The sequence below is a fragment of the Sturnira hondurensis genome, unplaced genomic scaffold (genome assembly GCF_014824575.4).
Source record: "Sturnira hondurensis isolate 20B ecotype Veracruz unplaced genomic scaffold, ASM1482457v3 Scaffold0021490, whole genome shotgun sequence".
Classification (NCBI taxonomy): domain Eukaryota; kingdom Metazoa; phylum Chordata; class Mammalia; order Chiroptera; family Phyllostomidae; genus Sturnira; species Sturnira hondurensis.
In genome coordinates, this window is record NW_028094121.1 from 2,887,039 (window position 1) to 2,913,701 (window position 26,663).

Genomic DNA, 26,663 nt, shown 5'->3' on the forward strand with positions numbered 1-26,663 from the left:
GTCACATATTCTCCTCCAAACATTCCTTGCATTCATTCAGTCATTCAATACATTCAATACTGAATGTTGATCCCCAACATGCACAAGGCCCTGTGCAAGCAGCTGGGGTGAAAACAAGACACAGTCCGGAGGGAGTGGCAGGCACCCGGTGGGATAACTGCTATACTGTGCGAGGGAACACAGAGGAGAAAAGAGTATGAATATTGAGAGTGGAGGAGGGAGCTCTGTATACCACTGGGGCATTAGGAACAGAGGAGGTGGCACTTAAAGGAGGGGGGGGTTCCCGACACCTAGCAGGGAAGTGAGAACACAGAAGTCTGAACCTGCAAGATGCACATGTAGGGGGTCAAGGCACGGTTCAATGTGGCAGGGTGCTTGGGGGAGCAAGGTGAAGCTGGAGAGGCAAACAAGGCCTGATGTTAATAGGTCTTTACGCTGTGGCCTTTGTTTCACAGCCAATCATGAGCCTAAGAAGGTTTATGAGCAGCTGAGTAACAGGATTGGGTTTGCATTTTAAAATAATACACTGTGTTAGTCATGTGGAGGAAGGAGGGCAAGCCTGGGAGAATTATTAGATGGTGGGTGGCATGTCCAGGCAAGGGGTGATAAAGCAGAGGGAGACGGGGGCATTATGTGAGAAACACAAAAGCAGGATGGGTCTCAGTGATGGAATGAAAGTGAGTCACGTTGCTGAATTAGCTGCAGGCACTGCTTTGTCTATCTTTCTGTCTGCACTCTGGCACCAATGCCTGCTGTGACGCGGAGCACAACCCACAGAAGCAGCTCTGGAAGCAGCAGAGACAGCACTTCATGAAGTTCTTCGCTGAGCCAAAAAACATGCTAAGAGCTTTACATACATTATTTCCTCTAATCCTCAAGGCAGCCCTGCACAGGGAGCATTTAAGATGGGGAAAGTGAGGCTCAGCCAGGATGAGAGCCTTGCCCAGAGTCACTCAGCTGGTCAGGGGCAGGGCTGCCATCTAGCACTCGCCTCTCTGACTCCAAAACCTGCGCTCATTACCACTGCACTGCCCTGCTCTTCTGCTTAGCAAAGGAGATGACCACCCCAGGAGCAGGCTGCCCCAGCCCTTGCACTATGAAAGGGGTACGTGTGCACGTGAGTTTAGAAAGCAGTGGGAGTGAACTTGCTCTCGCCAAGGACTTTAGTCCAAGGAAATAACTCAACAGAAGTCAAGTGTTATTAATCATAAAGATGTTCACTGCAGCCCTGGCTGGTATGGCTCAGTGGATTGAGTTCCAGCCTGTGAACCAAAAGGTCTCCAGTTCAATTCTCAGTCAGGGCACATGCCTGGGTTGTGGGCCTGGTCCCCAGATGAGGGCATTCAAGAGGCAATCAATGTATCTCCCACACACCAGAGTTCCCCCCCACCTGATTCTCCCTCCCTTCTCCTCTCTCTAAACATAAATAAATAAAATCTTTCAAAAACAAGATGTTCACTGCAGCATTGTCTGTTATGGCAAAAAAGTGAAAAATGAGTAGGATTTTTTAAATCATGAAATATTACACAGCCTTCAAAAATGGTAACTATGAAGCCTAAGCTGTAATACTAAAAATCTTATTGATAGAAAAGTAAGGGGGAAAGTCAGATCTAGAATAGTCCATAAGCCATGAAGGCCACTGCATGAAATATATAAACTACATGGGGACAAAGGCTGGGAAGAAGTTGCAAAAATGAAAAAGGTTTGCACAGAAGGATTGGAGTGGCAAATTTTCCTCTTTCAAACTTTTCTTTAATGTTACTTCGCCATCTTTTCAATAGTAGTGGTAACAAATTTGATTCCAGCTGGCTTGCCAGAGAGCCCTGGGTCAGATCCCTCCACTGCCCACCCAGCCAGGGCACACCCCCCATTCTCCCCAAGCGCCCCAGCACCCAGCTCACTCCGGGCATCTCTTACCAGCGACTCTGACCACAGCACGCTCCGCAGGGTCCAACACGGAATCCTGGCTTTTCCGCTTTTTCTGTTCATGCAGTGGTAGGTTCCAGGGTAAGGTGTCCCCTGGGGGACAGGGAGACAGGCTCCCTGACCGCTCGCTCCTGTAAGACCGCTCGCTCCGACAAGACCGTTCGCTTCGGCATGACCGCTCACTGAGCGTTTCTTCATCCGAGGAAGACATCGCCCAGGTAGGGGCTGTAGCAGAAGGCCCTGAGGGCCCGGGGAGAAGTGATCTGGAGGAGAGAGGAGTGCATTGTTAACAGATGGAAGGGGTCACATAAAGAACACTGGGACTTGGGAGGCAGAGAGGTTCTAGTTTTGGTTCTGCCACTGATTTCATCTTTCTAAACCTCAGTTTCTTCATCTGGAAAATGGGAGCGATGGTAATACATGGCCATACTAATTCACAGAGCTTTGGGGAAATCAAATGAGGTAGTATGTGTGAAGATGCTTATAAATATTAAAACACTGTGTGAAAGGTAGCTCCTATTATGAGTTACCACTATGATTGTTACTTGGTACATTTGGAAAATTAAGCTTACAGGTCCCAAGATAGGAAGATGTGGATTAAATTCAACCTCACCATTTACTAGCTGTGTGACCCCGGCGAAGCCATTTAACCTCTTTGAGCCTCAGCATCCTCATCTATGAAATGGGGAGGATAGCCCCTAACTTGACAGGGTTATTTGCAAGGGATAAACAAGATCTTGCAGGGCCCTAGCTGGTGTGGCTCAGTGGACTGAGTGCCAAACTGCCATGCAAAGGGTCACCGGTTCAATTCCCAGTTGGGGCACACAGCTGGGTTGCAGGCCAGGTCCCCATTAGGGGCACACAAGAGGCAACCACACATTGATGCTTCTCTCCCTTTCTTCCTCCCTCCCTTCCCCTATCTCTAAAAATAAATAAATGAAATTCTAAACAAAACAAAACAGGTAGAGCACTTAACTGTGCCCAGTGTCCAATATGTACTCAATAAACAGCATCTATTATCACATTCCTGTTCTACTTACATGTCCAGGGATGTTATAAGTATAAAATAGGGCAACAGATGGGAAGTATTTTCAAAAAGCTAAAGCAAGATCTCAATAGCAGGCATGAGCTATAATAGGCAGAAATTCTTCATTCCTCCCATTCTGTCTCTGGCAGATATATTAGAAAAAGTTCTAAACTTGAAGCAAGACAGACCTAGGTACAAATTCTGATGTGGTCACTTACAATTGGTTTGATCTGGGACAAGTCACTTCACCTCTCTCAGACTCAGTTTCCTCATCTGCAAAATGGGGGAATATCTCACCTTAGAGGATACTTCAAAAGCACAGTGAAATTGGCGAATGTAAAACTGCCTGACACCATGCACGGAACACAACAGGCATCAGATAAAATGTCCATTTGCTTACTACCAGGGCAGTAGGAAGGAGAGGCACAGCATGGGGAGTGGGGGAGGTGGCACGGAAGTCAGTGTTCCTGGTCAGTTTAGCTAGTGGAGTGATCTGAGAGGAAACAATCATTCTGGAGCCAGCTGGGCTCCACCAGCCAGACTGGGCAGGCTTCCCTCAACCAGGCCAGACTCCCTTCCCAGAACCATCTGCTACACAAGGCCCATGGCCCCATCAGAACCCGGATGGTGCATGCCTTTAGCTATCAGACTCCCTGCAGACCCCATATTCAGCCCAAGTAACCAGCTCTCACTGTAGCTCTAGGGTCCATGGGGGGCAGGAGACCAAGGACTTTCCCTTAGGGGGAACAGCTGCACACAGAGCTCTATGGAGTCAGGAAGGTGGCCTAAATGACTGGACACCATGGGTCCTCCTGCATTCCGGGAATCTCAGCTTGGCGGTAGCAAGTGATAGAGACAGCCTCCTGGGTCATTGGCAGAACCCCACCATAGGCACGGAATGCAAACAGATAACAAAAGAAACATCCAACAGTGCAGGAGGCCTCCAGGCAGCCCCGGGCAGGCAGAACAGCGGTGCCAGGGCACCTTCTGTGCCAGCAGCATTTGGGCCCTCTTCCCATGGAACACCGAAAAGGAATCCAGCCACAGAATGCAGAAAAGAAAGGCCCCCAGGTCCTGGCACATCTTTGCCCTTTATCTAGCATTTACCCCTCCCCCCAAATACCTTCTGGTGCCACCTCCCACCTCTGATAGCAGGTCAGGTGCTCAAGTGACTGCTCCCACCGCGGGGAGACAGGTCGGGCTTCCATCCTTACCCTTAGCGCTGGCCAGGAAACGCCCCTCCTCTCAGACCACCTGCTTTATCCCATGTCCGCCCATTCCAGCCCAAGACGCCCATTCAATTACAAAGGCCCGCTCAACCAAGGCCTCCTCCCTGAAAAACCGCCCCTCCCTGGCTCTGCCCCATCAGTCTCTCGACCCCTACAAACACCTGTTTGACCTCGGGGTTCTCGCCCCACCGCTTCGGTCACTTGAGTCACTCCATCAATCCGGGACTCACAGGAGCGCGCGCCCACGCCCCCAGCCCACTCCGAAAGCCGGAGGCCGTGTCCGCGACCTGCACCTCACCTGAAGCTCTCCCGCTGCGGCTCTCCCCCCCCCCCAACCTCACCCGCTCCTCCTTCTCCACGACGCGAAAAGGGGCGCGCCGCGAGCCAGAGACGACGCGGGTGGGTCCGCGTTCCCGCCGCGCGCGGATGACAAAGAGCGAGGACGCGCCACGCGGACGCGCAACCAAGGACCCAGCGGACGCCGTGGCCAGCGGCCGAAACCTGGGGCCAGGAAGCGATCTTCCCCGCCCGGCCCGGCCGGCTCCCGCAGGTCTCTCTCCCGGCCAGGGAGGGCTTGGTGTCCCATTTTCCCGAGAGCACGCCTCCCTGTGGCCCCCGGCAGTGCCCGCCAAAGGGAAACCCCAGCTCGACGCGCTGGGCGCTACCCGGCGCCGGCCACCGGAGCTGCAGGTGCGAGGCCGGGACTGTTGCGACGCCGGCTCCTGTCAACGAGCCTTTCCGCTGCCCCCGGCTACCCAGGCTCCGGCGCGGCCGCCCCGCGCAATCAAGCACGCGCCCCGCCGCCGCCGCGCACCCCGTGCAATCAGGCAGAAGCGGGCATCCAGCCCCGCGCCCGCGCCTTACCCTGGGAGCCAGAGGAGGGGAAGACAAGCCGGCGACAGAAGCAAAGGCGGTGGCCGAGACAGCGGCGGTGGGGCGCGTCCGGGGCTGTAGCGCAGTGGAGGGGAGCGGCTCCCACAATGGCCGAGCTCAGGCGCCGAGCCCCCCGCCCCCCGCGCCCTAGCGGCAGCGGCTGAAGCAGAGCTGGCGCAGCCGCCCAACCCGCTCCCCCACACCCGGCGCCGACACCGCCCCCCGCCTCTGGATGCGCGCTCCCCTCGCCCTGCACCCCACCCGCGGCCGCTTCCGAGCTCCCTGCACGCCCCTGCCGGACCGTCGCCCCTCACCCCCTCAGCCCTGACCCCGCGTCCTCTTGCAGTCCCCGAGCCCCGTCTCTCGGTCCCTCTCCCCAGAACTCCTCCCCTGCGGCCGCCGGTGTCCCCGGGCCAATTCACACCCCCACATTCCCCGCCCTCTGCTCTGGCGCCCACTCCGCGCGGCCCCGCGGCCGATAGCTGACCCTGGCCTGGCTCACCGGCCCGCCCCCTTGAAGCTCCTCGCCAGTCCCAGAGTCGCCCTCCCAGGCTGTCCGGCTGTCTCTCAGTTCAGGACCCGATTTTGCAGCAGCCCGTCCCCTTGCCTACCTCTGTTTTGCCCTAAACCCACATTCCGAACCCTCTCCTGGAGCTCCTGCCCTCGCTCCCATAGAGCGCCCTGCCTGTCCACATACCCGCCTGGCTCCAGGAACTGGAGAGACCAGAAGGTCCCATCTTCCCCTCGGGGTAAAGGGCAGAGGGGAACCAGGCCCCAGGAAGGAACTCAGGCTCTCGTTCAGACAGCACCAATCTTGGAAGAGCCTTCATCCACTGAGAAAACATTAATTGACCTCCTAATTACTCTGCCTAGTAATACAGGAAATAAGAGCCAGGAGGGCCTTCAATTCTCTCATAGTACAGAGAAGGGAATATGTCTGCAGAAGGGGGATATTTGCCTAAAGTCACCCCACTAGTAACCTGCATAGCAACAGCCACTATTTGAGCCTGCCTCCTAAGGACCTGACAGTGCTTTGCCTGGGTCATACCCTATCTTATTCTCACAACACCATTCATTCATTCACTCCACAAATACTGAATATCTATCAGGTGCCAGACCCTGCGCTCCATGCTAAGGATACAACCATGAGCAAGATGCATTTGGTCCCTATCCATCGACTCCACTGGACTTAGCAGAAAAGACAGAGGTTAGGTATAAATCATAATGCATCCCCTGAGACAGTATTATGAGCTTCAGTTTTTACTGTAGACACAGAGGTTAGATGATTTAACTCAGTCATCTAGGAAGAAAGTAGCCAATCCAGGACTGGAATCCATGTCTTCAGACTCAACATCTTGTGTTCTTATTTTCACCATGACTGTTTGGGAAGAGGTGGTTTGGACCAATTTACACAGGTCCTTGAACTTCAAAAATAAGGAATTTAGTCTAGACTACATGGTTGTGCCCTGGCCAGGTAGCTCAGCTTGTTAGAGCATCATTATGATATGCCAAGATTGCAGGTTTGATCCCCAGTCAGGGTACATACCAGAAGCAACCAAGGAATGCATAAATAAATAGAACAAATTGATGTTTCTCTCTCTCTGCTCCCATTCCTTTTCCTCTCTCTAAAAATCAATAAATAAAAATTTAAAAAGTAAATAAATTATATGGTTATGAACAGCCAGGAAAACAGAAAAGTCCTGGCTGGTGTAGCTCAGTGGATTGAGCATGAGTTGCGAGTCAAAGGGCCACTGGTTCAATTCCCAGTCAGGGTACATGCCTGGGTTGTGGGCCAAGGTCCCCCAGTGGGGGCCATGTGACAGTCAACCACACACTGATGTTTCTCTCCCTTTCTTTCTCTTTCACTTCCCCTCTCTCTGAAAATAAATAAATATATATTTTTTAAAACCCAGAAAAGCAGGGGTAACCCAAGGATAGGTACAAGATGGCTGGGGCTGGTTACTCCAGGAGACTATTACAACAGTCCTGGCAAAAGGCAATGAAGCTCTGATCCCAGGAAGGGACAGAGGAGATGGGAGGGTATGATTTCCACCAACTGAAACCTTCTGTGTCTGCATGCATTCTTCCACATTGAATATGGAGAAGGAACCCCCATTTGCCAAATTCCTAATGAGCATTAGGCAACGCCCTGGGCATTTTGTGTACGTTATCTGGTTAAATCTTGCCCATAACTCTGTGAAGTAAATATGTTGTTATCCTCTTCTTATAAATAAGAAAACAGAGACTGAGAGGTTAAATGATTTATTGAAGCCCACAAAAGCAAACTAGTGTTGAGTCTTGGGTCAGAGCCCAGGCCTGTCTCCAAACCTCATGCTATAATTGTCACTCTCACTGTCTGAAGCCAAAGCAAAGAACCCAAGTTCTTTGACTCAGTCAAGGGTTCTTTTTTGGACCAGAGGTACCTCTGAAACTTCCAGAGAAAGGTCAGGGGTCCATAATTGTAACCTAAACTGGACATAGGCCAGTGGTGGTGGTCGATCTGTGGGACATGGCTCCACAGAAGCCTGCAGAGGCTTCAGCCAGGACAATTCTGTAGCCTGACCCTGAAGTTCCTGTGAAGAAAGCAAGCTGAAAAGGCAATGAAGGAACCATTCTCAGCTAAGAAATGAGAGCAAAGCCCTTCCCTGGGGAGAGGAGCACATGGGTGCCAAGGGGGAAGACCAGCTGAAAACAGGGCAAGGGTGTGGGGAGTCTGGGTGTGAAACTGAGTGCCATAGCGGCTGGGGTCTGTGGGCAGGGCCTTGGCAGACTGGCCAGCTGGGGAGAACTCATGGGGAAGGGCTGCCAGTCACCGAGGAGGCCTAAAGTCCCAGCCTCTCTGACTAGAGAGCATCTAAAGTCACCTCTCCCCCAACCTCAATGTCCTTCCCAAATCTGACCTCCAGTCCTGTCCTGAATTATTCATACTGTGGGCTGTGAGAGGGTGGAACTTTCAGAAGCTTCCAGACTTAGGACATTCAACTGTGTCTCCCTGGGGCTCTAGCTCCTGCAGTGCTACCCTGGGATCGAGCTGCTGGTGAGATGTGCCAAGCTTTTTGCAACTGGCAGCCAGCCAGTAACCTTGGGGTACTGGGCTTCAATTCATTTCAGCAATCTTTTTATTGAAGAGTACTATGTGCCGGGGACAGTTCTGGGCTCTGATCGGGTCTTTGTCCTTGAGGATTTGCAGGATGGTAGAGGGGGTAGGCACTTAAAAATCATTCCCTTCTACCCTGTCCTTTGGGTCTCAGAAGAATTCCCCTCTACTACCTCCCACCCCACCCCCGACCCTGGACAGCCCAGTTCACTAACTGAAGGCCTCTGAGACTAGCTCCCTCCAGATGTCAGTGACCTTGGAACTAGGGTACCTCGTACCTCATACCTCACAACCCAAACACCTAAGCACAATTCTCTCCTTGGAGGGGTGCCTAAACAAGTTCTTACCCACATGCCTATTTGGAGTTCTGAACTTGGCCTCAGACTGCTGCTTGGGCCCTGAGTGTTCTGCCCTAGCAGAATGGCAGTCACTGATTGAGCAAGCACAGATTCAGCACCAACTCAATGCCAAGCACTGAGCTTTTTGCTGCTGGTTCAAAAAGGAGTCAGACAGATACGGCCCCTGTCCCCGTGCTGCTCACAGTCTAGGTGGGAGATAGGCAAGCAGAAGGGCAATTAAACTTTAGCTGATTTGTTCTGAGACGGACAAAGTACAGGGTACCCTGGGAGGGAGCACAGAGAAAGGACACTCCCTAAGAAGCCTGAGACCAGGTGATTTTACCAGGCCCTTCATCCTGTCTTTCCAGGTCTTCACTTAAATAGCAACTCTTTCAGTCCTCTGTCTTCATGGAAAAACCCCAGCCTGTTCCTCTGTACCCTCTGGAATCCGAGAGGTGTCCAGAGAGGTACTGGATTGAAGGTGAAACTGAACATGAGCATGGGTAGAGGCTGGAGCCCTGTGAAGGTAAAGCTATCCAAACAGAAGAAATAGCACAGAACGCCCAAACTGAGAGGGACCTTTAAGATTCCTAGGCTCTGCCTAGAACATTTTCCCTTTGAACTTTCTTGAATTGATTTCTCCCATCAGGACACTGCTGACATCCTGATTTGTGGTGCATCTGTATCTCTCTCCTCCCAGCTCCAGACTCATATCCGTGACATCCCCATTCCCACCAGGATATCTAATGGGCATCTCACATGCAAAATATCCCACATAGAACTCTTCTTTCACTTGTTTGATTTTTCAATTACAGTTGACATTCATTATCATTTTATACTGAGTCTCAGGTGTATAGATAGTAGCTAGACATTACGTAATTTACGAAGTGATTCTAGTACCTACCTGACACCATATACAGTTATAATATTATTGGCTATATTTCCTCTGCTGTACTTTACATTCCCGTGACTATTCAGTCACCACTAATTTGCATTTCTTAATCCCCCAGCCCTCCAACACCCCCCTCCCATCTGGCAACCATCAGTCTGTTATCTGTATTTACGAGTCTGTTTCTGTTTTGTTTGTTCATTTATTTTGTTCTTTAGGTTCCACATATAAGTGAAATCATGGTACTTGTCTTTCTCTGTCCTACTTATTTCACTCAACACAATGCCCTCTCTGTTTATCCATGCCGTTGCACATGGTAAGATTTCACTCTTTTTTATGGCTGAATAATATTCCATTGTATATACAGTTCTGGGCAAAAGTAGGTTTACAGTTGTTCATATGGAAAATAATATAATTAATAAGTAATAATACAAGGATAAACTCTGGGTTTTGCATACTCACAATTGTAAACCTACTTTTGCCCCACCCTGAATGTACCACATCTTTTTTATCTACTTGTCTACTGATGGGCACTTGGGTTGCTTCCATATCTTTCCTGGCTACTGTAAGTAATGATGCAATGAATACAGGGGTGCATATATCTTTTCAAATGAGTGTTTTGGTCAGATTTATATCCAGAAGTAGAATTTCTGGATCATTAGGTAGTTCTGTTTTATTTTCTTGAGGAACCACCATATGGTTTTCTATACTGGCTGTACCAGTCTGCATTCTCACCAGCTATGCATGAAGGTTCCCTTTTCTCCACATCTTTGCTAATACTTATTGTTTGTTGATTTATTTTTTATTTTTTTAATTTTTAAAATATTTTATTTATTTATCTTTAGAGAGGAAAGGAAGGAGAGAAGGAGAGAAATATCAATGTATGGTTGACTCTCATTTGTCCCCTGCCAGGAACTGGCCTGCAACCCAGGCATGTGCCCTGACTGGGAATCGAACTGCGATCATGTGGTTCGCAGGCCCGCGCTCAATCCACTGAGCTACACCAGCCAGGGCTGTTTGTTGATTTATTGATGATAGCCATTCTGATAGGTATGAGATGATATCTCATTGTGATTTTAATTTATATTTCTCTGATCATTAGTGACGTGAGCACCTTTTTCATGCCACACAGAACTCTTGATATCGGCTCCCCACCACCCACAAAACTGTCCCTCTCTCAGTCTTTGCCAACTCCGAAAATGGCTCTACTACCTACCCATTTATTCAAGTCAAAGATCGAGTAGTTACTCTTGACCTGTTTTCCTTTCAATTCCCTCATCTCCATCAGCAAGGTCAAGCCAACTACCTCTAAAATGTATCCTGAATTCACCCATTTTTTCCATTTTTCTATTTCTACCTTAATTCATCACTCACCTGGATAACCGCAAACAGCCTTCTGAATGGTCTCCTTGTTTCCATGCTTGCTCCCATTCCATTTCAATCCACAAAGCAGCCAAGAGTGAATCTTTTTATTTATTTAGATTTAAAAATATTTTACTTATTTACTTTTTAGAGAGAGCGGAAGGGAGAAAGAAAGAGAAGGAGAGAAACATTGCTGCATGAGAGAAATGTCATTTGGCTTTTTTTTGCATGTGCACCAAACAGGGGTGACTGAGAATCAAACCAGTGAACTTTTGCTTTGCGGGACGATGCTCAACTTACTGAGCCATGCTGCTCAGGGCAAGAGTGAATTTTTTAAAATCATGTCACCTCACACACAATTCTAATTTGTCCTTAGAATAAAACACAAACCCTTTATAATAGTCCATAATACTTCACATGATCTGGCCCTTGCTCAGACCTAATCTCAACACCCTTTGGTTACTGGATTCCAATAAATCAGACCTTTTTTTGTTCTTCTAATAAGCTAATCTCATTCCCAGTTGAGGGCTTTTGCAAAGCTGTTCTGACTGCCTGAAATGTCCCTTTCTAAAAGCTCAGCATAACTGGTACCCTTTTTATCATCCAAGATGACTTTTAAGTCATCTTCTCAAAGAGGCCTTTTTTCACCACCCATCTAAAGTGGCCACCTCCTTTAAGCCTTGTTTTATTTTCTTCATCACATTTATCACTTTGTCATCCTCTTGTTTATGTGTTTACTTGTCTACTTCCTGTCTGGATGCCTCATGAGAGTGAGGGCCCTATCTGTGCTGTTCACTGCTAACTCCCTGCGGTGCTTGGCACACGGCAGGCTTTCAGTGGAGAGTGGGTGAATGAATGAATGAAAGCTTGAAGGAGTGAATAAGTCAGTTAATGAGTTGAGGCCAGCAGAGGAAGAGACCAGCATAGAGATCAGTATGAACGAAGACCCGGAGTTGATAGTACAGGAGGCTCAGGAGATTGAGAGAAGTGCAGGACAGCTGGCGTGAAGAGTGCTGGCGGGCAGGTTGACCACAGTGGGCCTGGAACACAGGAGAGACCGTGGAGAATGCTGGGCTTCAGGTTCTCTCCCAAGCTGCACATGAAGCTGTTGAAGGGTTCCTCCCCAGCAGCTTTATTGAGGTATAATTGACAAATAAAATTGTAAGATATTTATAGTGCATATCATGGTGATTTGATATATGTGTAACTTGTAAAAAGACTCCTCCCCACCTAGTTCATTAATACATCTATCACTCCACATATTTAACCTCCCCCACTTTTTTTGGCGGGGGAGAACATTTAAGTTATTCTCTTTTATCAAATTTCAATTATACAACATAGCGTTATCAACTATAGTCACAATGTTTTACCTTGGATTTTGAAACCCAATTCACCTTAAACTGCAGGTTTGTACCCTTTTATTAGCCTCTTCTTATTATCTCTATGCCCAGCTCCTGGCAGTCACTTTTATACCCTCTGTTTCTATGAGTTTGACTTTTGTTTTTTTTTAAGATTCCACATATAAGTGATACCATGTGGTATTTGTGTTTTTTCTGTCTGGCTTATTTCACTTAGTATAATGCCCTCTAGTTCTATCTATGTTATTTTTTTAAATTGTTGACATTATTACAGATGTCCCCTATTTCCCCCTGCCCATTCTCCCCTCCTCCACCCAGCCCTCATCGCTCCCCTGGGATTCACCCCACTGTTTTCTGTTCCAGGGGCTATGCATATATGTTCTATGTTCTTTGGCTAATTTATTCCATCCTCCCTACAACTCTCCCTTCTGAGATCTGCCAGTCTGTTCTATGTTATTTTAAGTGGCAGAAACATCCATGTGAGAGAGAAACATTGATCAGTTGTCTCTACTTGGGAACCTGACCCACAACCCAGGCACATGCCCAGACCAGGAATCAAACCGGCGAACTTTCAGTTCACAGGCCAGCACTCAGCCTGCTGAGCCACACCAGCCAGGGCGCCATTCTAACATTTCAAACAGGGAAGGTTCTTAAACCAGGATGCATTCTAGAAAAACTCACTCTGGGTTCTACGAGAATAAACTACAGGGAGGCTAAATTGAGTGTGAGAAAGCCACTACGAATAGGTGCCAGTTAGAAAACATTTAAACTTGTCTTCCCAGGACTGAGCAAGACCCTGGGCAAGAGTGATAGTGATGATGATGGGGAGAAATGCACAGAATCAAAGGTGTTTACAAGATCACCAACAGGTCTTAAGAATGAACTAGATGGGAAGGGTAAGGAAGAAGAATTGCCAAGAATGATTTCCAGATTTCTGTCTCAGGCAGATGAATGGTGTCATTCTCTAAGGTTATATAGAAGGAGGGACGGGTTTGGGAGAAAGATGCTGTGTTCATTTTTAGATGTGCACCCTTCAAAGTGCCCTTGGGCTATCCAGTGGAGCTATCTAGGTCTGGAGCTCAGGAAAAAGTCTAGGGCTGGAAATAGATTTTGGGGTTGTCTGCCTAAGGATAAAAAATGGATCCACGTTGCGCTCACCCAGAGAAAATGCAAAGAGTGAGGAGAGAAGAGGACAGAGCCCTGAGCTACACCCACGGTTAAGGGGTGGGCGGGAGAGAAGAACTAAGTGAGGTAGAAGGAAGACTAGGAGAGTGTCATGGGACGACAGAGAACCACTTGCAACAAGAGGGAAGTGGCTGAAAAGCAGAGCATAGGAAGGAGTGAAGGGTTTTCAGGAACAACTACAAAGGACACATGGACAAAACCAGGGGGGAGGGTGGAACCAAGGGAGGGAGGTGGGGATGGCTGGGGTGGAGGAGGGGAGGGGGGTGTAAATGCAGACAACTGTAACCGAATGACAATAAAATATTTTTTTTTAAAGAAAGGAATGAAAATGACATTGCCCCAGGCAGTCAATGGTGAGCTTTTCCTCTGGCTGTGGGGACTGGTTTTGGCAGGGACGCGGGACCAGAGAGACAGGAAGAAGGTTGGAAAAGAAGATTCCTTACTCCCAAGACAGTTACCAGGAGACACTTTTGCAGATTCTTTTTGTTTTGTTGCCATCATCATTGTTGTCATTATCATTGTTCCAGTCACTTGGCTCCAGAGACCTTTGGATTTAGTGGCATTCACGGTAGTTAATTAAACAAATACTTTCTGGGAGCCCACTACGCCCCAGGTCCTCGGAGGCATTGACGATACAGCAATAAGCAAGACAGAAGTATCTCCTCTCACAAAACTTAGTCTAATGGGGGAGAGAGACAAATAAATAACTAAATTTGCAGTGTAAAGCAGTCATTAACGTGGAAGAAGAAATAGGAAGAAGAATAAAGCAGAAGGGAAGCATGACAGTGGGAGCAGCTACTTTAAACAGGGTCCAGCGGTCAAGGACAGCTCCGCCAAGGAGTGGGTACCTGAGCGGAGACATGAATGGAGGAGGAAAAGAGCTGCGTGGACGTCTCGAGTGATGCTGTGCAATAGATACAGGATGCGGGCCATGTATGGGACTTCAGATTTCCTAGTAGCCACATTAAAAAAAAAGGAAGAAAGCAAAGATCACTGTTGCCAGGCGTTATGGGGGAGGGAGGGATGAATAGGCAGAGAAGGGAGAATTTTTAAGGCACTGAAATTATTCCGTGTGGTAAATACATGTCTCCCCATTACACATTTGTCAACACCCAGAGAATGTACAACCCTAAAAGTGAACCTTAATACAAACTGTGGACTTTGGATGGTTCGTTGTTGGTGACAAATGTCCTGTGGTGGGGTGGTGGGATGTTGATAGCAGGGAAGATGCGAGTTTATGGAGGCAGGAGGAGGCATATGGGAACTCTGTTTTTCTTTTTTTTTTGAGATTTTATTTATTTATTTTTAGAGAGAGAAGGGAGGGAGAAAGAGAGGGAGAGAAACATTAATGTGGGGTTCCCCCTCCCATGCTCCAAACTGGGAACCTAGCCCACAACCCAGGCACGTGCCCTGACTGGGAATTGAACCAGTGACCCTTTGGTTCACAGGCCTGCACTCAGTCCACTGAGCTACACCAGCCAGGGTTAGGAACTCGATGTTTTCCATTCAATTTTTCTGTGAATATAAAACTGTTCTTTAAAAAAGTCTATTTTTTAAAAGTAAAAACCAATGAGTAGCTCTGGCTGGTGTAGCTCAGTGGATTGAGCGCGGGCCTGCAAACCACACGATCGCAGTTCGATTCCCAGTCAGGGCACATGCCTGGGCCAGTTGTAGGCCAGTTCCCGGCAGGGAATGCAGTTCCCTGCAGGGGGTGCATGAGAGTGCACCACACATTGATGTTTCTCTCCCTCTCTCCTTCCCTTCCCCTCTAAAGATAAATAAATAAAAATCTAAAAAATAAAGATAAAAAAATTTAAAAAACAATGAGTCAAATTAACTTTAATTATATATTTCAATAATATATTTCAAATATCCACATATTCAGTAATCCCAAGCCTACATTTTTAACATATCCAAAATATTATCATTTCAAAATGTACTCAGCACTCAACAAAACCATTAATTAGATATTTTTAAATTCTCTCTCCATTTCTTTTGTGTGAATATGTGTGAACTAATTCCTGGAGACCTTGTACCCTTGCGACACGTCAGCAGGTCCCGGTGCAGAGAAGTCCCAGTGCTGAGTCACACATGGCTCGTAGCTTCCATGCGGGGCAGTGTAGAGGAAGAATGTTTCGGGCAAAGGAAACGATAAGTGCAAAAGTGCTGGGGCAAGAATAACTTTTGTGTGTTTGACCAGGGCCAGCAGGGACGGAAAGGAGTAAGGGGTGAGGGCACGGAGCGGTAGATGAGACTGGTTAGAGTCAAGAGCAAGAGCTAGACCCTGGAAGGCTTTGTACAAAGCAGTTTGGGAATCATTCTAAGTATGACTGGGGAACATTAATGAGCTCTGAGCAGGGAACACGTTCTGTCCCTTTTTTCACATGAAATGCAGTGCAGATGTTCTTTATCATCGTACTGTTTCTAATTATAGGGGAGGCAGCGTGGGGCCCTATATCCCTCTTGCGAGGCACAAGGAAACCAGCTATCTCTCCGATGCCACATTTGCAAACTAGAGGCCCAGAGACTAAGGAGGGCCACACCAGGATGCACAGCAGGTCTTTTATTGTTATTGGTGATTGCCTACGAGCAGGATCAGATCAAATACTCCCTTGGCGGGTTGAAGCTGGGCTGGAGTGAGTTGACAAGTGGGAAGGAGAAGGCAAAGTTTGGCAGTGAAGGGAAGGAGTAATGATAGGGTAGAATTGTGGGATGTGAAGTTCGGAGTTGGTCTGCTTGTTTTTAAGCAGGGAAGGATTTGAGCATGTTCAAATACTGATCTGAAAATAGTAGTGGAGAGGGAGAGGTTGGAAAGGAGGGATCACAGATGATGTGAGATTCCTGAAGAGGCGGCAGGGACTGCTGCAGAGTCTAGGAAGGCGAAGCAGTGATGCAGGTAGATCTGGGGTCCTGGTGACTGCAGAATTAGCTGCCTCTGTTCCAGCCTTCCACAGCCCACGTCCTTCCACCATCTGGATTCCTGAGAGCTGGGTGCTGCCTCAGCCCAGCCGCATGCATTCTCTTCTCTTTGCTTATCATTCTCAGGACCCGCAGGCCGAAGGTGATCCTGCGGGGGCGGGGGCTGCTGCTCACCACCTGCCACTCCTCCCGCTGCTCTGAGTTCCTGTGCTCCAGGGACTGCTGCTGACCTCCCGTTTCTTTTTGACACTCTTCTGTTCTCTTGTCCCAATTCCCAGATGCTGAGTCACTCTCCCTTCTGAGCCTCCTGGTTCTGACATACAAAACTGAAACATCTACCATGAGTTGAACCCTCACTATTTAGGCAATGGTGCTACATGCTTCACAAATATCAGTCTGTTCGGTCCTTACAACACTACAAGGAATGTGCTGTCATCATCCCATTTTACAGACAAGGATGTGTCTGGTACGAGGTCTCATAGAAAATGCCGTAGGGGAAGACTTGCCCAAGTCTGTAAGCTTCGGAAACGGACCCCATCCTGTGGTGGCAATGAGGTATCGGGAGTGGAGCTAGATGCTTTTCAGGTCTTTTCTCGTGTGGGGCAAATGGGCTGTGAGTGTAAGCAGCAGAAAATGGGGCTCAGCCACTGGGATCAGTTCCAAGGGAGAACTATAGAATTTAAGCTCTGTGAAGGCAAAGATTGTGCCTGTTTGGTCACTGTTATTCCCGAGTTCCCAGAATAGTATCTGGCACACAACAGTGCACAATGAATATTTATGGAATGAATGAACAAACTCTGGCCTCCAAGTGGGCTGATCAAAGCACTGGGATGACAGCCCTGGCTGGTGTGGCTCAGTGGACTGAGCACGGGCCTGTGAACCAAAGGGTCGCCCAAGGGTCGCCCATTCAATTCCCAGTCAGGGCACGTGCCTGGGTTGCTGGTCAGGTCCCCACTAAGGGGCGAGTGAAAGGCAACCTCACATTGATGTTTCTCTCCCTCTCTTTCTCCCTCCCTCCCTGCTCTAAAATAAATAAAAAAATAAATAAAATATTTTTTAAAAAGCACTGAGATGAAATCAGGCAAGTACAAGGCCAAGGCAGGGACCAAGGGCCCAGAACTGGTTAAGCCTAAACCAATCAAGACATTGTATTTCTCAACCACAATAATCAGTTCAGAGAAAAACACATAAATAGCTACTTATAAACAATTGCATATGATTCCGTTATATGGATGCAGCATAGTTAATTTCACCAAAACCCTATTAATGGACTTTTAGGTAATTTCAATTCTTCTTGCTATTACAAACAATGCTGCCTTGAATAATCTTATATAAATGTCAATTCTCATGGATATGCCATATCTGAAATATAATTTTCTAGAAGTAAAATCTTGACTGGAAAGATGCATGTAGCCCTGGCTAGTGTGGCTCAGTTGGTTGGAGCATGTCCCATAACCAAAGGGTTGCAAGTTTGATTCCCAGTCAGGGCACATACCTGGGTTGTGGGTTCAATTCCCTGTCCAGGTGCATATGATCCCTGGTCTGGACACCTACTCAAGGCAACCAATCAATGCTTCTCTCTCATATCAATGTTTCCCTCTCCTCCTCTCTCTCTAAAAGCAATCAAAAAAATGTCCTCAGGTGAGGATTTAAAAAAGAAAAGTGTATGCATTTCAGCTGGCTGGGTGGCTCAGTTGGTTGGAACATCATCGTCCCTTACACCAAAAAAGACTGAAGGTTCTATCCATGTCAGGGCGCATACCTAGGTTTCAGTTTCAATCCCTGGTCAGGGCCCTTATGGGAGGCAACTGACCAACGTTTCTTACGTCAATGTTACTCTCTCTCTCCCTCTTCCTCTCTCTCTCAAATCAATAAATAAAAATTAAAATATAATTTAAAATTTCATTAAAAATATATATGTGTATATCTTAATCTATATCTATTTATCTATAAGTATACCTGAACTGTGAAACTTTCATTTTCTTTCTTTTTTAAAAAAATTTTTTGCCAGTCATGTTTTTGGTTATTTTAGATGTCTTGCATTTTTAAAAGATTTAATTTATTTATCTTTAGAGGGGAAGGGAAGGAGAAAGGGAGAGAAATATCAATGTATGGTTGCCTCTCACGCATCCCCTGCTGGGAACTGGCCTGCAACCCAGGCATGTGCCCTGACTGGGAATCGAACTGCGGTTGTTTGGTTCGCAGGCGTGCACTGGATCCACTGAGCTACACCAGCCATGAGCATTTTTTTTAAATGTAGAACTTTTTCAAGGTCTGCTCCTTTTTTTATGGCTACTTAGTATGACATTTATGATATGGCATAATCTATTTTACTATTTTTTCTTTGACATTTTGATTATTTACAATCTGTTAAATCAAAATAATGCTACAACAAGTATTCTTCTACATGCATTTTTACATACATGTGCTATATTTCTTTGGGCTTACCTCTAAAAGTGGTCTTTGGCTGCTTTAAATGATAAACTGGTCTGAAGCTAAGTGGATTGGTCTGAGATAGAAAAGGCTTCCATTTAAGTGTTTTATCCACTGTCTTCAGGACATAAAACTTGTCCACTTACCCATTTGTTCTTAAATACGAACTTCCCTTCATGTCATACATTGCTGGCAAAGGAAACTTGAGTGGCTGCCGAGTTCAGTGTCAGGACAGAGGAGGTCAGAACGACAAACAAAAGGCCTGCCCTCCAGCTCATAGTCTAATACAAATGACCCAAATGTTTTTTAACTGTACTTAACACAAGAAATAGAATGAAGTATGTCTGTTCCATCTTTCTAGAATCAAAAGGTGCTCCACATACTTTAAAAAGTGAAAGACACTTAAAAGTCACCTATTTTCCATGAACATGTGGACTTGTGATTCTTCAGGAAACACCGGAAGATGAGTCGTCGTGGCCTGCACTTCTGTTTGGTACCAACCACGGGCGGGAGCCGGGCACCCACCGCTCCTGGAGATGGGTGATAATAGTTTACTGCAGGTCCCGCCCCTCTCGCAATGAATATGTTTATTCTTACAAAACACTTGTATCTCTAGTTCTTACATTACCAAAGGGGTCTGAACTTGCTACCTCTGTATCAAAACGTGTGTTTGCTCCCCATGACGCGTTGGCCACAACAAAGATTAGATGTGACACCAGAAAAGGAGCCATTGGCAGGATCCTTAAAAGATTCTGCTACATCATTGCAGTAATGTTCTTATTCTCCCAGCACAAAACTCTGTTAGCACAGACTGTTCCGAGTAGCTACAGTAAAAAAATAATAATAATTAATTAACAAACAAATAAATAAATAAGTTGCCCTCTCTCATCTCAGAAAACAGCCAGCTCATTTCTCTTCTTGTGAACCCCCTAGTCGTGAAATGACCTGGAGTTACGCTTCCAGCCCATTCCCGGGGAAAGCAGGGCAGAGGGAGCCAGCTGGCCCATGCACACATGAAAGTCAGCAGAATCCCTGGATTCTCAGTGGCTGCAAAGTGAAGCCCCAACAGGAGGAAGCCTTGCATTTTAAAAGAGCAAAGAATGATAGCTCCAGACAGACTGGAAATCTCAGAAATGCGGAAGTTTCAACAGGTCCGAGGAGAGGCCTGAACGTGATCTATTTCTCATGATGCATTCAAACAAGGAGTTCTATTAAGCTGCTCAGCTCTGCCATTTCAGTGTCCAAGCCTGTCAGCTCCAGTGGGGAGGCCAAATTACTCTCAAGGCAGATGTATTCAAACTTTTGAGTTCACCGACCCCTTTTGGGGATGTGAGGTTTCATAAGCTGCCTGGCTTCTTTGATCCAGTATATTCTGGCTTCTTCCCAAGGGGGAACTATCAAGAGGAAGCTACTGATCTTCCATTGCCTGAATCTCATCCTTCCATGTCCCCAGCTCATCACCTCCAGCCTTCTATCTGCAGGAACAGCCACCGCCACTTCTGACCAGAGATGAGAAATGATGAGCAATCTCTTGCTCTGTTTGGATAAGGCAAAGCCCAACAATGGACAGTGGGCCTGGGCTTGCTTCGGGAGATTTGGCTTCCCCCCGGTGCTCAGTTTCTGGAGATAAAACAATTTGGTTTGTCTACAACAGCCCCAGCTCAATACATCTTGCAGGTGTGCTTGGCCTGAGATATCATCATTCTCCTTGGTCACGGCGTCACAGGTCTGGTCCTCCGCACAATAAGGACAAAAGGGCACTGGTGTCAGTCTAGGAGGAAACACACACAAAAAAACACCCCAAGTACATCAAAATTACAACTAAATTATAGAACAGCCATCATTCAGAACTGTCAGAAATTGAGTTGAATGGAAGTTTGACAACTATGGAATTAAAAAAACCACATCCATTCAGACTGGTAGGAGGGGCAGAGACACAGAACAGGCTGGCCCTACATCCACATGTGGTGGATAAAAATTTGGGAGGGATATCTTGGTAGCAAGGAGTCCCAGCCCCATACCAGGCTCCTCAGCTCAGGGTTCCAGAGCCAGGAAGCTAAAACCCCAAAACCTCCGGCTGCAAAATCCAGTGGGAGCTAAGTCAGTATAAGAAATGGCTGAAGAGGGCTGGCCATAGATAAAAGTGATAATAATAATAATAATAATAATAAAATAACAATAATAATAATGAGGAAAAAGAAAAGCAATGGCAGCTATTATTTATCTAGTACCTACTGTGAGCACAATAGTTCTGTGTTAAATGCCATTGTGTGTGTTCACTTAATTGCCAGGAAAATTCCATGAAGTAAAAAAGAATGGTCTCTAACTTGCAATCGAAGACACTGCGGCTCAGAAGGTGTATGTAACTTGCCAAAGTTGACTTTGACGAGGCTGGGTTTGAAAAGCTTAATGTTATGATGAAAGTGACATGTCTATCAAACGTGGAGCTCCAAGTGGAATTCTGTTACACTGAGCTCTTCCCATCTCTTCCTTGGCTGGAGGAATTGGCCAGGCAGCGGGAGCAACTGCAGGGTTGCTCTGGTCTTCAACCAGGGCTGGCAGACAGGTACCTCCAAGTGATGTGCAGATTAAAGATAAGTAATCCTGGCTTGATGGTTTCTGTTCAAATCTCTGTGGTCTGTAAGTGACAAAGGCAACCCCAGGAATGAGGATGGTCACTGGAATTGAGTGAGAACTCCAGATGCCTAGGCTGGGCAGTGGGGTGGGGACAGGACAGCTCTTCGACTGACTCCAGGGGGCACCTCTGAGCTGCTCTTCCTTACTGTGGGGACTTTACCTCCAAGGGTGACTCCCTTCCATCCTCTATGCATGTTTACTACAACTATTCTGGGCCAAGTCTATGCCCTTGCATTGGTCTACACTACTCTCCCTCCTTCCTACAAGTCTAAGATTGATGGGCCAACATGTGCTTCCTGAAAAGCACAGGTCCAGCCTTCTGTGTTTTTCCACCTGTCCCTCTCAGAGGCCTCCTGATCAATCTTGCAAACAGAAAATTCATTTTCAGACAGAAAATGGATTATTTTCTGGTCACTTAGGATTATTAGCAGGTCACTTAGTCCCTATTCAACTACAGGTCAGCGTTCTTGTGCAACTAAAAACAAAAAACAAAAACAAAAACTTCAAGAACCATGCAGCCCAAACACGGAGTAGACAAGAGGGAGCAAAGGAAGAGACTCAACTCAGGAGATGAGCCACGAATCTAAGGACAAGAGTTTACTGATGGCACTGGGAAGTCCCTGTAGGTTTAGGAGCAAAGGGGTGACGTGACCAGAGCTTTGGGAAATTAAACAGGTGAAAACTAGCCCTTGAACCAAGTGATTCTGATCCCAGTGGCTCTCATACACCCCTGTGCTTTTGCTCATGCAGTGTCCTCTGTCTGTAATGCCTGGATTCTCTCCGTGCCCAGATCTGGTCAGTCCGTTAGGAGTGCCACAAAGCCTGCAGCCCGTCCCTGCTGCCCAGCCCCACACCCACTCTCACCTAACAAGACCTCCCCTCTCTGGGCTTTCGAAGGACTTGTGTGTCCTTCCTGGAACTGAGTGAGTACGTTCTACCATGAACTGATTATCTGTGTCCATACTTCACCTCTCACTGTACTGTAAGTGCCATGAGGGTAGGGACCATGCTCTGTCTATCAGCTTTAACTCTTCCACAAAGCCCAACATAGTATTTGTACTTGGATTCATGCCTAATGCTGTGTCCTGAATAAAAAATGTTAGGTAAATGAAAGTAGGCTGGCCAATCTCAGTCTTCATCCTGTGGAAGAGAATTCTCCATCCCCTTATTTTTCAAATTGTGCGCTATAGAACACGAGGCACGTGAAAAATGGGCTCCGTGGCCCTGAGTGGTATGGTTCAGTGGGTGGGGCGTTGCTCTGTGGACCAAAAGGCTGTGGGCCAGCTTCCTGGTCAGGGGGCATAGGAGAGGCAACCGATCAATTTATCTCACACATCCATGTTTCTCTCCGTCTCTTTCTCCCTCCCTTCCTCTCTCTCTAAAATAAGTAAGTAAATACATAATTAATTAATCCATGTCCTGGCCAGTGTGGCTCAGTTGGTTGGGACATTGTCCCATACACTAAAATGTTGGGGGTTCAGTTCTCAGTTAGGGCACATACCTAGGCTGTGGGTTTGACCCCGGTCAGGGCACATATGAGAGGCAACCTATCGATGTTTCTCTCTCTCTCCTCCTTCTCTCTCTAAAAAAAAAATCAATAAACATATTTTTAAAAATGTGCTCCATCACCAGATACGATTGGCCACATTTCTATATTCTGAACAGCTCTCCAGTCTATCCTTTTCTTGAAGATCACAAAACGTATTAACACAGTAAAGGCTGTACGAAATCGCACAGTTAAAATAATAACTTGATTCCCTCAGCATTACTGAACTGTATTTGACTTTTCTAGCATCCCCAAAGAATACCTGTTGCCGTAACATAGAAGTACTGCTCTATACCACACACCTAGAAAATGCTGTTCTGAGTTCCCTTTGAAAACCTGGTCCTCATATTCTCTTTCACAGGACCAAGGGTAACATTCAGGGAGACTGCTTCCGGGCAAATACAGCACTGATGTTGAGTGGCACCTTTCAGATCTGGGACCTTTTTTCTTCAAATGAGCATCAAGAAAAGGGATATAGTCACAGGGAAGGACTAAATTTATTACCTGCTTGCCTTCCTTCTGCTGCGCCCTTTCTCGGACACTTCTGGAACCCTGGGTTCTTGGGTAAGAGTCCTCAGCCTAGCGGTCACAGCCCCAGTTTGGCCCCACCCACCTTTTCAGGTTTTCTACACACTGGTCCCTCCACATACACCCAATCTTCACTCTGCAAATGGGGCTCCTGCTCCCCTCTGAGCAGCGCTCGTGCTTTCCAACGACCACACCTTTGCCCATCTGCCGACACTGTGCCTGAACTGCCATCCTCACGTTTACCAGTGGAAATCCTGCCCCACCTTTCGAGACCACAATGCAACCTGGATTAGACTAGCTGGAAGTTCGTAGATCAAAGAACTTTAGTGCTGGGAGAAAACTTAGAAATGATCTACGCCCTGGCTGGTGTGGCTCAGTGGATTGAGTGCCAGCCTCTGAATTACAAGGTGGCCAGTTTGGTTCCCTGTCAGGGCACATGCCTCGTTGTGGGCTGGGTTCCCATTTAGGGGCAAACAAGAGGCAACCAATTAATGTTTCTCCTCTTTATACTTCCCTTCTGCTCTCTCTGAAAATAAATAAAATCTTAAGGAGGGAAAGAAAAAGAGAAGAAGGAAGGAAAAAAGGAAGGAAGGAAGGAGGGAAGGAAGGATCCAGTCCAAACCCTTTGTTTTAGGAAATGGTGACTCAGATAGGTTTGAGTGGCTTAGGGGAGAAAGCTCAGTAGAAGGTAATTCAGGAAAGTGCTCGGAGTGTTTTGAAATTGCTCTCCAGTTGTATTATCCTATTACATTTTGAATTACAGTTAAATTTTAAGTCCCTCAAAGGACAGAATTTACTTTTTATTTCCACTGATAAGTCATAACACAGAGGGATAAGATGTGAACTCAAGACCTTTCAAGAGTGTGAGTTTTGGGGACAAATAAACCAGGATTCTTAGGAACCGAGATAAATTTTACAAATAAAGTGTACACATTTTAAAGAATATAACCCTGTGAGATTTGACAAATGTTAACACTCACGGAACCACCATCGCAATCAAAATCTAGAACATTTTTATTACCCCAAAGGCAGAAGCTTTTCTTGTGCTGATTCCCAGTCAGCCCTGGACCCTCCCACTGACCCTGATCTGCCTGCTCCTTTATTAGCTTTTTGTAGACATGAAATCACACAGCACATACTGTGGCTTCTGTCACTCAGGACAAAGGCTTTAAGATTCATCCATGTTTTGTGTATTTCTGTAATTTATTGATTTTTATTGCTAGGTTGTAATTCCTCATGTGTATATATCACAGTTTATCATACCACATAGGTGATCATTTGGGTTTTTTGCTATTATGAATAAAGCTGCTATGAACACTCACAAGTGAAATTTCTTGGTCATGTAATAAATAGAGGTTTAACTTTGTAAGAAATGGAAACATTTCCCAAAGAGCCACACCATTTTACCCTCCCACCAGCGATGCAGATGCTCACATTCTCACTAACATTTGCTATCAGATTTTTTTTAAATTTTGGCTATTCTAGTGGGTGTGAAGTGGTGTCTCATTATGGTTTTAATTTGCATTTTCCTGATTGCTAATGGTATCAAACACCTTTTAATGGGCTCATTGACCATTTGTATATCTTCCTTCGTGGAACTACAGGGTAGGGCAAAAACAGGTTTACAGTTGTTAATATGGAAAATAATACAATAATAAATAAATAATAATAATACCAAAATAAACTTTGTTTCATATACTCAAAACTGTAAACCTACTTTTACCCCACTCTATTTATCCAAGTTGTGTCATTTTTACAAAACTGAGTTGTGAGCCTTCTATTATATATATATATGATTCCTCCCAGTCTTGATTTGCCTATTCATTTTTAAATAATGTCTTTTTTAAAATTAATTTTATTTATTTATCTTTAGAGGGGAAGGGAAGGAGAGAAGTATCAATGTATGGTTGCCTCTCGTGAGTCCCCTGCTGGGAACTGGCCTGCATCCCAGGCATGTGCCCTGACTGGGAATTGAACTACGATCCTGTGGTCCGCAGGCCCGCGCTCAATCCACTGGGCTACACCAGCCAGGGCTAAATAATGTCTTTTGATGAGCAGTTATAATTTTGATGACATCCAATGTATCAGTTTTTCTCAATGGTTAGTGATTCCTATGTTCTTCGTAAGGTCTTTGCCAACCCCAAATATGTCCTCTTACATTGCCTTCTAGAACTACAGTGCCGGTCTATCAAGTTCACTGATTCTTCCATTATTTTCATTCAGCTACTGAACCCACCCAGTAAGTTTTTTATTTTAGTTACTCTATTTTTCAGTTCAATAATTTCAGGTTTGTTCTTTCATATATTTTGCTGAGATCTCAATTTTGTTTCAACAGAGTTTGTAATTGCTCATTGACTATGTTTTCTTGTTCAAGTTCTTTTTTTAAAAGATTTTATTTATTTATTTTTAGTGAAACGGGAAGGGAAGGAGAAAGAGAGAGAAACATCAATGTGTGGTTGCCTCTCGCGTGCCCCCTACTGGGGACATGGTCTGCAACCCAGGCATGTGCCCTGACTGGGACTCAAACCACCAACCCTTTGATTTGCAGGCCCACGTTCAATCCACTGAGCTACACTGGCTGGGTCTTGCTCAGGTTCTTTGTTCTTGGCATGATGAGTGGTTTTCTACTGAAACCTGGACACTTTGGTATCCTGCTATGAGATTCTAAATCCTATTTAAATCTTCTATTTTAGCTGGCAGTCACCCCATCTGGTTTAGTGTGCAGGTCCTGGCTTAATTTTGTGGGCTGTCATTCCAAAGACAAGTTCGTTTTCACAATGCTTTGTGGTACTATTCTGGTCTGCTTTGTTCATGTGCTACCAGAGACCAATCTGAAAACTTGCATGGTGTCCCACACTAGCTCAGTTCTCAAATAGCTGCCATTTAATTCTATTCGGTTTGACATGTGGGTCATTCAAGAGTCTGCTTAAGACTTCGTGTACAGATTTAAAGAAACCCTTTCATCAGTTTCCTCTATTCTGCAACTCTCCCCTGGCTGGATGAGTTCACCCCATTACTGCTGTGTGGTGGGGGGGCGGGGGGGGGGAGGTGAAAGTCCAAGACAGCTTACAACATGGCAGCTTGCTTCTTCAGAGTGAGCAACTAAGAAGAGTGAGTGGGAGTGAGGGAGCAAGAGACCCAGCAAGATGGGAGCTGCAGTCCTTCATACCCTAATCTCAGAAGGGACATCCCATCACTTTTGCAATATTCTATTTGTTAGAAGCAAGTCACTAAATTGGGCCTACATGCAATAAAAGGGAATTACGTAGGGCACGGCTATCAGGGGGTGGGAATCTAATTTCTCTCATCATTGTTC

At 46.4% G+C, this 26,663-nt stretch overlaps 1 protein-coding gene across 9 annotated transcripts in view; it reads right to left on the bottom strand.

Moving 5' to 3' along the window:
- The window catches only part of MACF1 (microtubule actin crosslinking factor 1), a 329,873-nt gene extending 327,721 nt beyond the window's left edge, over nt 1–2,152 (bottom strand). For 8 of the 9 annotated variants that reach the window (XM_037032518.1, XM_037032516.1, XM_037032508.1 and 5 more), the window contains exon 1: nt 1,918–2,152. In XM_037032518.1, the coding sequence (XP_036888413.1) occupies nt 1,918–2,137 (220 nt within the window). In that variant the 5' untranslated portion in view covers nt 2,138–2,152. The remainder of the gene's footprint in view (nt 1–1,917) is intronic. The other variant, XM_037032517.1, reaches the window with a different exon arrangement.
- Nucleotides 2,153–26,663: the final 24,511 nt, after the last annotated feature.